Raw genomic sequence first — 13,072 nt, 5'->3', positions numbered from 1 at the left:
GTTTTTTATTTTATAATATTTTGTCGAATTACTTACGATCCTTTTTGTTCTATTGAGATAGACACCGCGTCATTTCACAAACTTGGTTTCACGTTTGTATGAAGGTGCACTGTTGTAAAAAACACGTTTGCGAAAGGAAGACACTTTTCGGACAACCTAATAGTTTCAATTCAAAATTCGAATTAGTACTATACTGAGTCGATAACATCGCATGCGAGATTTTGTCCGCTTGAGTCAGCACTTGTACCGGGAGATAAGTATCCTACTGCCATTGGCGCTACTCTCATTTCCTTTCCGTTAATGTCTATTGTGTGTTCTTACATTGTATTAATACAAATATAAAATGAAAATTAAAAAGAAATCTAATTCAGTGAGAGTTCCACCTCTCAAAAAAGCTATAAAAGTTAAACGTAGATCATCAGATATAAAAGAGGAATCAACTGTATCTAAAGCGATAGAAAATGTTAAAAAAGTGTTGGAGGTTAGTACGCATTTAAACATAATCTGCATGCTGTGATATTTAATTGCAAAAAAATTGAATAAGATTTTAAATTGAAAAAATTTGTCTTATTCCAGAAGAAAAATGTTAAAGCAACAAATATTCCAAAAACTGTTTCGTCTCCAAAACCTGAAAAATCGCACAAAGTTATTAAAGTCAGGAGGAGAAAAATAAGGCCTCAAATGAGATATCGAAGAGGTATAGTGTATTTAGGTCATATACCTCATGGTTTTTACGAAGAACAAATGACAGAGTATTTTACACAATTTGGTAAAGTAACTAGAGTGCGAGTTGTTCGATCGAGAAATGTAAGTATACATGAATTTGAATTATACATAATATAAATATGTATATAAATGTTATAAAATTTCAACTACCTATTTTACAAGTTTGAGTACCATTATAATATTATTTGTACTGGTTTGAGTATGAATATGCTTTCTTAGAATAGCAATATATGTCCTACATAATATAAGAGATAGATTCTTCCTGTAATGATTAATCTGACTTATACTAATTAAGTGTGTATTATTGATGTACCCTTAGTTAGTCATTTTAGTAGTTGCCATTAATATTTGCAATAATAATTAACAACATATAATATAAAATAAGGTACGCTTAAAAATTAAGTACATAATATCATAGTATATATTATTTCTAGACTGGTAGAAGTCGTGGCTATGGATACGTGGAATTCATGTACCCTGAAGTTGCAAAAGTAGCTGCAGAAACAATGAATAACTATCTTATGTATGGAAGATTATTAAAAGGTATTATACAAAAATGTACAACAATTATTAAGTGAATGCTTCAATTTTATCATGTAATATATCATGTAATGTTTTTAATTAGCTACGTATATTCCACCTGAGAAACAACATAATGGCTTTTTTGCTGGTAAAACATGGACAACAAAAATTTATCCTAAAGTAATAAACAGAAATAAAGTTACTAAAATAAGAAACGGAGGTGTCCAAAACCAGAGGCATGTAAGTTTTGAACAAAGTACAAGACATAAACTATCTGCTTTAGAAAAGAAATTGAAAGAAAAGGGTTTTGATATGAATTTTGTACCAATAGATTCTTCTAAATAATGTTAAGTAAATTTTTTATTAAACACAATAATGTACAAATGTTATAATTAAGTACTATAGAGATATTGAACCCTTTTTTGATTACATGAGTTTACTTAATTTACTATTTACATTGGACATTGTATACGATGTTTAAAATTAAAGAAATAATTATCAGGGATCATCAAAATTTTTCTGATCCGCTTCCTAATCCTGCTTTTGTTCTCTTCCACTTCATACGTCTATTTTGAAACCATACCTTTACCTAAAAAATTAGGAACATATTACATTATTTATTACGTACACAACTATATTTTCTTCAAATGATAATCCATGATATATTATTAATTATAACATGACAAAACATAACAATAGAATTTTACTTAACAAAGTTAACTAATCATGTCTATAATTAAAATACTGTTCCTGTAATATTGTTTTATTTACTTATAATTAGTTGGTATGAAATGAAACTTTCTATTTGTCAAATATCATATCTTATCGATACATTTGATTCAATAGTTCATCATTTGAACAAATAGTTCAAACCAAATATAAATTTACATGTGTAATATTTTTTCTATATGGGATAACGTATATACAATCGCCTCAGAAAATAAGTTAATAATCTTACATTTAATCGAAATGGTAAAATACAACTCCAAATATTTTTATATTTAGAATTAATAATAATTTGTTATAAAAAATTGAGAATGATGTATCTTTCACGTATTTCATATCATTCTACTGCTTTTAATATACATATAAATTATTTTTATATAACATAGGACAAGCTATAATCCGGAAGTAGTATAGAATAGGAAAAAAATTCATGAGGTAAAATTAAATAGTTTTGAATATTGCATGACGTGCTTTAAGACTTAGAAGCTTACTATTATTTTTTTCAATCATATATTTGAATCATACATTTCTTCTATGCATACAATTGCTTCTTTATTTTCTATGAGAAGATATTGACTTGCTTGTGTTTTAAAAAATTAGTTTAAAAGATATTTTATTTTCAATTTCGTAGAACTTATCGTATGAAAGATAGGGAAAGACAAAATGTAATGAGTTCTATGAAATTAAGATTATATCTTTCAATGGAATCACTTCTGGATCTAAGTATTTTTCAATACTATTTTCTAGAGAATAAAATAATAAACGATATGAAAAATATATTAAAATTTTAAAAGACAGAGGTAATTTTAAAATCTTTGAAACACAAAACATCTTTTCCTGCCCTCTGTCGTTTTAGAGCTACAACTTGTTTCAATTGTGTAAAACATTCCCTACAATCGATCGTCCTAGTAGATCTTAAAAACAAATCAAACTATTAAAGGGTTAACGAAGTTGAAATTGCAGTTGGCATTGCAATATCAATTTACCTGACGTTCTGTTAGATCGAGAGTAACTGCTATTTCATAGCGACGTAAACGTGTCAGATAATTACTATGGGCAAATTCATATTCAAGGTGGCGAATTTGGTGTTTTGTAAATGCAGTCCTTTCTTTGCGAGGTCTGTCGCTGGTCAATCGTTTATTTGTCTCTGAAACATAAAGAATTCAGATTTTAATAAATTTAATAAGTTAACGAAGTTACGACTTTTAACACAATAGAAATAGTATTTTTAAAAATTGAAAACTAAAATATCATCTTACATTATATGAAACGTAAGAATTTCGCGTATATCAAAATTCAATAAAAAAAAATTATAAATTTTTAAGGATATAGTAGCTCTTTCTTATCAAAATTTACATAACCAAATTCTAGAATAAGCTGATGCTGAAAACTATTACTTGCCTACTGTAGCTTCTTATAGAGAAGAAATAAATTCAGATTTATAAATGTTGTATAAATCAATTAATGCATATACAAAATCTTGATTTATAGTAAAATTCGTTAAATCCATCATTAATACAACATAGCGTGATAACTTCATGAAATTGTTTTTTTTTTTTCTAAAATTGCAAGTTTATATAGGATTAAATATTTTATATTGTCTTGTTCCATAAAGAACTTTATCTCATATGTTTACTTACACTAATAAAAAATATGGGTTTTAAAATAATAATCCATTATCGTATGATATTAGGATATTTATTTATTGTAGTTTTATGCTTCAGTCTCGGAAGAAATGGGAATCTATTAAATAATTCCATCTCGAATAAAAATGTGAATATGAATCTATGTATTTTGACGCATGTCCGAAAATTAATTTGCTAACTAGTATCTGCTAACGTGATTTCAAATGGCTTTCGCGAAATTTGGCGGATGAAAATTCAGTTCAGTGACGATTTCCTGTATCCTCTAACGTTATACGTGACGATATAATCGTAGCGAGGTTTTAACCGGTATCAGTTTTTTATTCACAAAGCGGCAGTCAGATGAAAATAGCTGCATATTCGATGCGTCATTACCAAGCTGCTCCCGCGTGCCAGTTAATAAACGTGCCGCTATAATGTGGGTTGTTGGAATCAGGATCATCTGCGGGCGATGATGTATAAAACGTGGTCGGATCGGTGGTAGAGCCCTTAGCCTTGCTTCCGTACCGCTATCTCATCTATATTTGTTAACTGACGTCAATCGAACCAGTCCGCAAAGTTTTGCGAATAATTTCATTCTTTATTAATTAAACGAATTCATTGACGTCACATATATGTTGAGAATTGAATTTTTAATGAAATGCTAATATCTCAATATTATTTTTATTCCAATTTCAATTAAATCAATTTTACGTCTTTCTTTTTGCTTTTTTTTTTTCTTAATATAAAATATTATAGTAAATTAAAATTTCTTCAATATTTTTTAGTATAATAATAACGAGAGACATATGTAGCGATTGTAATGAAAAAGCGAATTGTATTACATATACTGCTAAGAACTATGTTTCGAATGTTGTTGAATTATTAGGAGATTTTAAGAAAATTTATACATCTTTGTGCAATTTTCTTATTCTATATCTATTTTGTGTTAAATACTTTTATTTTATCTTTGATTGTTAAAAGTTAAATGTACTATTGTACGAATTTGTGCAACACCAAAGAATGTAACGTATTCATGTCGTCGTTTCTTGCTTTAAAAGTATCTGTATCAATAATTATCAACAGTGGATGTACTAAATTTGCAACAATTTTATTTGAGGAGAACGGTATGTACAGAAATGAATGATCGATCTTTCAATTCTTTCGATTTCATTAGTATGGAGCATATCTTTAGGCATATATAAATTTTACGTGATTTCAAAACCATGTTTCGGCTAAAAATGACGTGGAATTGCTCTAAAGATAAGTCTAAAAATATAGAGTAAAATATTTTTCAAATATTTTCATTTCGTTTTCTATCGATGAGTGAATGTGTAATTCAAATAAATATTCGAGACGAAGATGAAGGAGAAGTTAGCGTTGAATGTTGTTGCGTTTATTGCAAAAAGTATTACATACATCATGCCAATATGACATTTTACAATGATTTTACGATAGCCTTGTCGTTTGTTACACGCGATGATATGAAATGAAAAGTATAGTTACATGTTCGATAAATATTTAGGCTACGCTGGCCCCATTATAGCCACATTGGCGACGGTAAAGTCATAAATGAAGTTAATGTAGTGTTCATTACGTATCAACGTATCAATTCGTGTGAACATAATTATTTAGTAATTATTAACGTCTTCGTTATTCAACATTTTAAATTGCACTGTTAAAAAGTTGATATAGAATTGTTACTTTATCTATTTTGCATGCTGATAATATCGTGTGAAAGTATCTTACCACCTTGTTCTACAGAACACGCTTCATTGTCAAAGGAATTGTTGCTCAAGCCAATCGAATACCGTGACTCTTGCCACGAACGACATTTCAGCCCATTTTCAGTGTTTTGCCCAGTGTTCTGATACGCCGGAATTTCCCAAGCGCGAAATACCGTTGTAGTCGTGGAGATTTGACGATCTTGAGCTCTCTCACAAATAAAATCTAAAGATTGCTCTGTGGAATTTATGTTTATTCTTTCTCTCGACTCCTCAACTATATCCTCTTCATCGATAGTGGAGTTTTGCTGCGAATATTGCTCCCATCTTTTCATCGGAAGAAAGCAGATATTATTTAACGATGTTACAATAATAAAGAAATTACTAGTAGTGGTGGTAGTAGTAATTTACTGGTTACGCTATAGGGTTACAAGACTACTATTTTACATTCTAATCATATTTTAAAACACAGCTTCATATAAAACGGAGAACAACAGGAATTAATAAAGAAATTGTTCAGCGTAATATAATAATAAACAAATTATAATAGAAAATTTTGTATACTTGTTTTGCTTGAAAAAGCTAATGACACAAAGAAAACTGAACGAAATTTTCCGAGAGTTTTAGTAAGAGGAGAAATGAATTAAATGGAATATTCTTTTTTTTTGGTATCGAATGATTTTCTCGTAAGAAATTCGAAACTAATAGAAATCATTTTTTCCTACGTAATTGAAAATAAGTATTTTTCCGAAATTGTCAGTAATCTTCATTTCTTATAGTTCTATCCGTCTTCTCATTGCTACATTGCCAATGCGATAGAAAAAATTTAATTTAAAATTTTAATTAATATATTTTAATTTCGTTGCATTTAGTAAACTCGCTTTTGTCTGTTATCATAAACTTTAATTATTATTTAGAAATGCAACATAGCCTCGTGTTTCGAAATACATATTAAGTAACCAGGTTTAAATATCATGTCGAATTTAGTTTACGCATACTTGAATAATTTATAGAATAATTTATATTATTATAATTTATAGAAACATTTGAATAATTTCATTAGCTAACATACTAATTCCATTGAACGTATCCTCGCAGTTTTATTTGCAGTTTTCATTTTACAGTTTTTTTGCTTGAACATAGGATAAGATTTGTAAAATGAAATCCCAAGTTAGCTGTTGAATTTAATGAAATAACAGTAATGTTTTGATTCAGAGGATAGAATGGACCTATTAAATGTGTACGAATATCACAGGAGAAAAATTACGATAAATATTTTAGTATGACACAGTTGAAAATGAAAACAGATTGTTGGATTTAAATCTTAAAAGTAGCTGACAAATTGACAACGTTTTGTAGGAATCAAAGATATAATTATTGAGACAAGGAATAATTTGATGTTCTCGATAGTTTAATGTTACGACGATGTTTTTTCTAAAACGTTGAAGAGGATGGGAAATAATATGTTTAATTTGAAAATCAAACAAGGGGATAATTTTAATAACAAGCGATTAATGGACAATGTGTTGGGTTTTAAAATTGCTTTTGCTGTAAAAGATAGAAATGGTGACTTGAAATCGATAAGAAAATGAACATTTTCATAGAAAACTTTGCTTTCGAATATTCACAATTTTAATTATTAGGCGGCGGATTTTTATGCAGTTTCATGTTTGTGTCAACGTAACTAACAAAACGGAAGATAGTACAAAAGATATTCGCTTGAAATATTTTTAATATCTTTGCAACGTGCATTTTGTACATTTGTATTTTAATTGTACATTTCTGCATCTTCAAATTTCTCATAAATGCATGAAAATCCACAGTTTACGTACTAATTACTTTTATCTGTACCTGTATATTCGATAATTTCGATTACTATTGGAATGCTGGATATTTGCGCTATGAAACGGTGACAATCCACGATCATTCAACGTGTTAACTGACGTTGAAATATTGCAAGGATTGGAAAAGTTATTCCAAAGATATCCGTGACTCAACGGGGGATCCCGGTTTCCAGGAAAACAAGGGCTCTGAACGTTCATCTGAGAAGAAGTCGGTGTCAGGGGCATTGACGGGATATCGAAAACATTTTCGGAATATTGTTGGTCTGTCGAAGCTATATTTTCTAACCAAGACATCTCATCTAAAATAAGGAAAATTTTATTCTCGCTTATTAGACGATTTCATCGTAGGGACGAAAGGTATTAAAACGTAATATCTGAGAGACTAAAGCCGAATTTACACTGTTTCGCTTTGAAGGAACACGGCGGATGAACGCTGCTTTGATCCGTGTATGGAACACCTGAACACACGAACACATTTATACACGGATGGAAGAAGAATGAAAGCAGCGTTCACCCGCCGTGTTCCTTCCAAGTGAAACAGTGTAAATTCAGCTTAAGATCCACTGTGTCCACGAAGCGTCGCTTCATAGAAAGCGCATTAGACGCGTTAATGTTAACAATACGCTTGCATGCAGCGGTCATTGTAAATTGTAAAGTAATGTGCACCTGTCCATGAAAAAGTAGCGACTCGTCTTTGTCGTTACGCGTTTTCATCGTGACGACTGACGTTAACATTGTCAGTACGTGTACGATGCGACAGGTTGCGGTTATAAACGAATCTGCCGATGTAGGATAAACGCGTCTTCCTCGTCGCTTCGCATTTTGCCAGACAAAATGTATCATACCGTACGCTTCGTATGAACGTCGGCGTTAGACGTATCGTCGCGTCTGATAGACTGCGTTTACACTTTTATGAAGCGCCGCTGCGTGAACGGTGGGCCTGCGAATCTCATTGTTTGATATACAGATCGTTAAAAAAAGATACAATCAAAATATGTCCGATCAATATAGGTCCTAGTAGTCCTTTCGACATAAAATCAATTTTTCGACGTCGTAAGTGAATTTCTTCGTAATACGTTAATGTAGAGATTGTCAACGCAAGATTATCAAACTTATTATTAGACCTGAAAAGTTTGACCTATTACAAAATTATGACAATAAATATTTTTGCAAATTATATATACAGTTTGCGCGGTTTTGCATCAGATTGCGAAATATGCATAAAATCCACAGGCTAATTATTACCGATATTAATGAAGATTGCTTTGTTTCAAAGTTGTTCATATTTGTTATAATAGATGCATGGTTTTTCCCATTTTTTATACAAAACTCATATCTAGAGATCATAGATCCCTGGATAAATAGATCACATTTTGAAAAAAAACTTTTCAAATTAGGGAAAGGCTCACTTACGATATCGATTGGTCGTAAATAATAAAAGTTTATGTTGCAGTATTGTTTCTACCAATTATGCTAATTAGACATTATTTACTCATCTCAGCGAGTGCTACAAGTTCTTCGAGCCATTCACCTCTTTTTTTTTTTTTTTTTTTTTACCACGTTATACAATTAACAAAATAATCGGAAAAATAAAATGAAGATAAAACTATCATTTACGTGTATCGAGTAAAAATATTGTAACGCTTACCTGATAAATGGCAAATGTAATTATTAATTGGACAGCTGTCACAGGTGTCGAAAATAAATGACTAACAGGTAGTGTGAAAGCTTTAATCTTTTCAAACGAATCACGTAAATGCACTGATTAAACAATTAATCACTCGAGGAACTGATCGAAAGAGACAAGAATCTCGAAACAAATCTTACTGCCAAAGTTGTTGTAAGATCACCCGCTACTTGTGAATTGTATTAGCACTAACTTGTAAATGTCAAACAAGCACACACGGCCACGCTGCGACAGGCCAGCGGAAATCAGAATAGATGTGCAGTTGGAGAATACGAGATGTGGGGCTGGAGTAGGGCTGAAAGGACAGACAAATCTTCTCGTACAGCTCTGTCAAGTCCAACCAATCCGAACAGATCTTGATCAACAAGAGAGAACCAAGTGGCCAGTACTTACAAGATATAGACTACTTTGGGCGTTAACTATGTTTTTATGACTTCTGTTGATTACGCATTTTTTAGCCCTCTCGGTGACTACTGTAACTTCTTCAAGACACAGATCTCCCTTTTAAACATCTTCTATAATTAATGGTAATAATAGTACTACAAACAATACGAAGAAATCAGACACTATGACTGTTATAACCAAAATAAAAAAAGAGCTATAGAATAAGAATTATGTTTTCGACCAAAATGTTTTTGGTTACAAATAATAATTATACGTGACCAGAAAATCTTTCTCATTCCAGATAAACCTTATAGACGAGGGAAATTTATTTCGGTCGCTCGTAATAGCATTTAGATCGCACGTAGTACTTTTCGGCGGGGAAAATGTTATTTCGTTTTGGATTAGGTCTTTGGCTTTGATGTTTATGTTTCATCACTACGAATAGTACAACTTTTGCTTCAAATGACTGACAAACTAATATGAAATTTGAATGAAAGTTATTCAGTACTTCGGCGATAATGTTTTTCTAAAAAACTTCTCATTCGATAGAAAATTATGTTTATTGATTTTTTTATTTATAGTTAAGATTATAAATTAAAAAATAAATTTGACGGACATAAGTCCCTCCACGAAGGAGATTGCCTTTAATCGTCTTTCTTTCTCAGAGCATCGGAAACACCGTTTTGCAAAACAATACTTTACACCATTCTGAGTAACCAAAGTGCAATAATCATTATTCGTAACATCGTTTCCGCAAATTTTTTTATATTTTATGATTAATATCCTCAGCTTTTTTTTCATAAAAATTATTGCACGTTGTATATTGGTATAAGCGTAGAATAAAAATCTTCCGTTTAGATGTAAAAGCTACTTCTTCCCAGAATCTCTTAATAGGAGATCTTTAGGGATCTTCATTCGGAAAATTCAATTTCCACTAGGATAGATTCTACGGTAATTTTACTTTTGAATACCTGATTGCGAAAATATGCGTTTAGATCATAAAAGTGCTGCACTTTTGAGGAGATAATATGCGATAAAATACTTTGCAATAAATATTGCTTCGTTACTAATCGTCAAAATGTTTTTTTTTTTTTAATACAGACGTATAAATGATGTCTATAATTTATAATAAATAGACTGCGGATGTTTATGCGAATACTCTCTTATTCGTACTTAGTCGGTAATTAGTCAGGTTAAAAATATATTTGATAAATCTTGAAATTCGATTTTCTCGAAAACGAAGTGACATCATATTGGAAACTTTTATTTTCGATAATTACATATTTTATATTTTCAATAATTACATATATGACAAAAGTTCTTCGCATTTTTAACAAGACATACCAATGTAAAGATATTATGTCTACTTCTTCGTTATGAAAATTTCATCGCAAGTACCTCAAACATTACTGCGTCAGTGAGCATATAAGTCAATTCAGGATCCACCTAAGAAAACACGAGAGAAAGAATAGCGACGATGAAATTTGGTGGCAATCTTCGTTCTACGTATTTTCGAGAGTGTTAGGTTCTCTTTTCAGGGGTCGACTACGATGATCCCATTAATCATCGCCACTGTTTGCTTTTCTTTTTCAAGTTATTTGTATCGAGTCACGTATGCCTGTGTTCGTACATTTCTAACATCCGCTTGACAGAAAAAGGAGTTCCGTGTAACTCGAGAAACTGCTAAATGTTCAGGTGCCAGGCAGTCTGCGGAAACCGACATAGGAATAGTAATCATCGAGCTGCTATAATTTGAAAACACGAATTTGGAATACGTGGCTAACAAAAATTGGTTTACATACCAATTAATTAATTGGCGTCGTTTCATTGTCGAATTTCGCGCCATTTAGTAGTACTATTAAATGAGTAAAAATTCGATACTATGAAAACGAAATGTGCGATAGAACGAACGATAGAAAGAACGCTGCTTCATTGGAAAACAAGGATACATGACAATACTTTTTGTATTGTACGTTGTGTATTGAATTATTAGTTTCGCGTAACTTATTACGATACAATGATAATTATAATATTATATCGAATTTATAGAAATAATGACGTACGTAGAAATAATGTTTAATTGTCGGATTATATACAGTATAAAAATTATAAGTATATGTGTATTATAACATGTATAAGTATATTTGACTCTCGAGAAATTTCATTTCACAATTTCTTCTTTCAATTCTTTTATCATACAATGTGATATGATGAAAATATTTGTTTCAAAAAACCTTCACAGATCGATTAATATAAGCTAGCAAGTGGGAAGCAAATATATGATAATAAATCCTTTATTGTAAATATTTTAAAATTATTAATTATAAATATTTTATAATGATAATTTCAGAATCATATGATATCTAGCAATTTTTATCAATTTTTTATATCGTCGTACGAATTTATAACGTGTGATAAAATATATTAATATCGCGTAATCGTTAAAATTATACTTGTCCCTTAATTTATTTATCATCAAATATATATTTATAATATATGTTCATCATCGTGTTAAAATCTTCTTACGATAGATAACATATGCCACTTCATCTTCGACGATAAGTTGCTCATAAAACCTTTGGATGAGGTGGGTTGAAATTTTGTTGGTTATAAATCCGTAGTTATTGCCTGGATTTCTCATTAACCGTGAAGAATACTCACACGATATCACCAAGTTAGAAATTAGGCAGCACTGGTTGCAATGGAACCGAAATATCGTTGTAGAGAATTAAGCGTTTAATAGACACCTACGTATTCGAGTGACTGAATGGCTCACGAAAGTATTCAAATCCTTACCACGGAATCTTTTTACAAATATATAATACGCATTAGGCGAAACTTTGAAATTTCGTTGGCATTCATTTGCAAAGTGAGAAATCCAACATATTTGTCATTTCTAGTCAAAATTTGTATTATTTTACAAGAAATGATCGATTCCTGATATCGACGAATGATAAAGAGATTAAATAATTTAAGCAATACGAAGGACCGAAATAAAAGAATTACATTCCTACTTGAAGACCATACTTAAGTTCCCCGCAAAAAAAGAAAAAAAAAGGAAAAATCCGCCCTCAAGCACGAGAAGTACTATGAGAATATATGAGATAAAAGGCAGGCATGTTAAAAGCTAGCAGTTTGTTTGCTTTGAGTAACATTTCTATCGAATCGCATTCCTGTCTATGAACTTTGACGATATAAAAGTGGTCATAAATACTTTTATTATTAATTTATTCGGTCGAGAAATTCGGCCATTCACGGTCAAGTTTAGAACGATCAAAGGCATAAATCTTCAACCGTATTATTGTGCATTATGTTGTTATTATCTGTAGTTAAGGAATAAGTATAATATCGTAAAACGTATGATTATCCCGTGGACAAAAGTATAAGTGGTCATGGTACATCGCCTGTCATTACGTTTCGACGTTCAATTATCTTTTAAGACTTGATCGTTATTTACATCGAAACGCAAGGCTGGAAATGTTTAATTATCATCTTTATCTTTTCTTTTCGCGGAAATTGCCATTAAAGTAATTGACGAAATAGGCAACTGATAGTTGTCCAGCATATAAGCATACATAACGCTATACATAATATTACTATATATATAGCCTTTATTATTCTCTTTAACGTGTTAAACATTTTAACGTTTAGTTCCCTATATGCATTCAGAGGTAGTCGTAACAGTTAACAAAATTTCTGATTTCTAATGAAAAGTCACTTTCTGATTTTCAATTTAAAGTCGGTCTTCGATTTTCAACGTAAAGTCAGTTTTCTAATTTCGATGTAAAATCAGTTTTCGATTTTCAATGTCGTTTTGTAATAGCTTTTAAATATTGG

At 30.7% G+C, this 13,072-nt stretch overlaps 2 protein-coding genes across 2 annotated transcripts; one reads left to right on the top strand and one right to left on the bottom strand.

The window, feature by feature from the left end:
* The first annotated feature begins 254 nt into the window (after positions 1-254).
* On the top strand, positions 255-1,753 carry LOC117242712 (MKI67 FHA domain-interacting nucleolar phosphoprotein). Its single transcript, XM_033509600.1, has 4 exons — positions 255-481; positions 577-807; positions 1,161-1,269; positions 1,352-1,753. The coding sequence occupies exons 1-4, from the start codon at positions 344-346 to the stop codon at positions 1,591-1,593; spliced, it is 720 nt and encodes a 239-aa protein (XP_033365491.1). The 5' UTR covers positions 255-343; the 3' UTR covers positions 1,594-1,753.
* Positions 1,564-7,688, bottom strand: LOC117242711 (homeobox protein Hox-B5-like). Its single transcript, XM_033509599.1, is given in 4 exon segments — positions 1,564-1,837; positions 2,961-3,133; positions 5,319-5,647; positions 7,160-7,688. Coding segments are annotated over 4 exon segments (882 nt in total). The 5' UTR covers positions 7,459-7,688; the 3' UTR covers positions 1,564-1,756.
* Positions 7,689-13,072: the final 5,384 nt, after the last annotated feature.

The sequence above is a fragment of the Bombus vosnesenskii genome, unplaced genomic scaffold (genome assembly GCF_011952255.1).
Source record: "Bombus vosnesenskii isolate JDL3184/JDL3185 unplaced genomic scaffold, Bvos_JDL3184-5_v1.1 scf7180000016275, whole genome shotgun sequence".
NCBI lineage: Eukaryota > Metazoa > Arthropoda > Insecta > Hymenoptera > Apidae > Bombus > Bombus vosnesenskii.
Note: the sequence above shows the minus strand (reverse complement) of the source record. Positions and strands in the feature narration are given on the sequence as shown.

Excerpts from the sequence above, each read along its gene's own strand:
- LOC117242712 (XM_033509600.1), top strand. The coding sequence starts at position 344 with ATGAAAATTAAAAAGAAATCTAATTCAGTGAGAGTTCCACCTCTCAAA. Across the intron at positions 808-1,160 it reads GAGTTGTTCGATCGAGAAAT|ACTGGTAGAAGTCGTGGCTA; the intron begins GTAAGTATACAT and ends TATTATTTCTAG. Across the intron at positions 1,270-1,351 it reads GTATGGAAGATTATTAAAAG|CTACGTATATTCCACCTGAG; the intron begins GTATTATACAAA and ends GTTTTTAATTAG.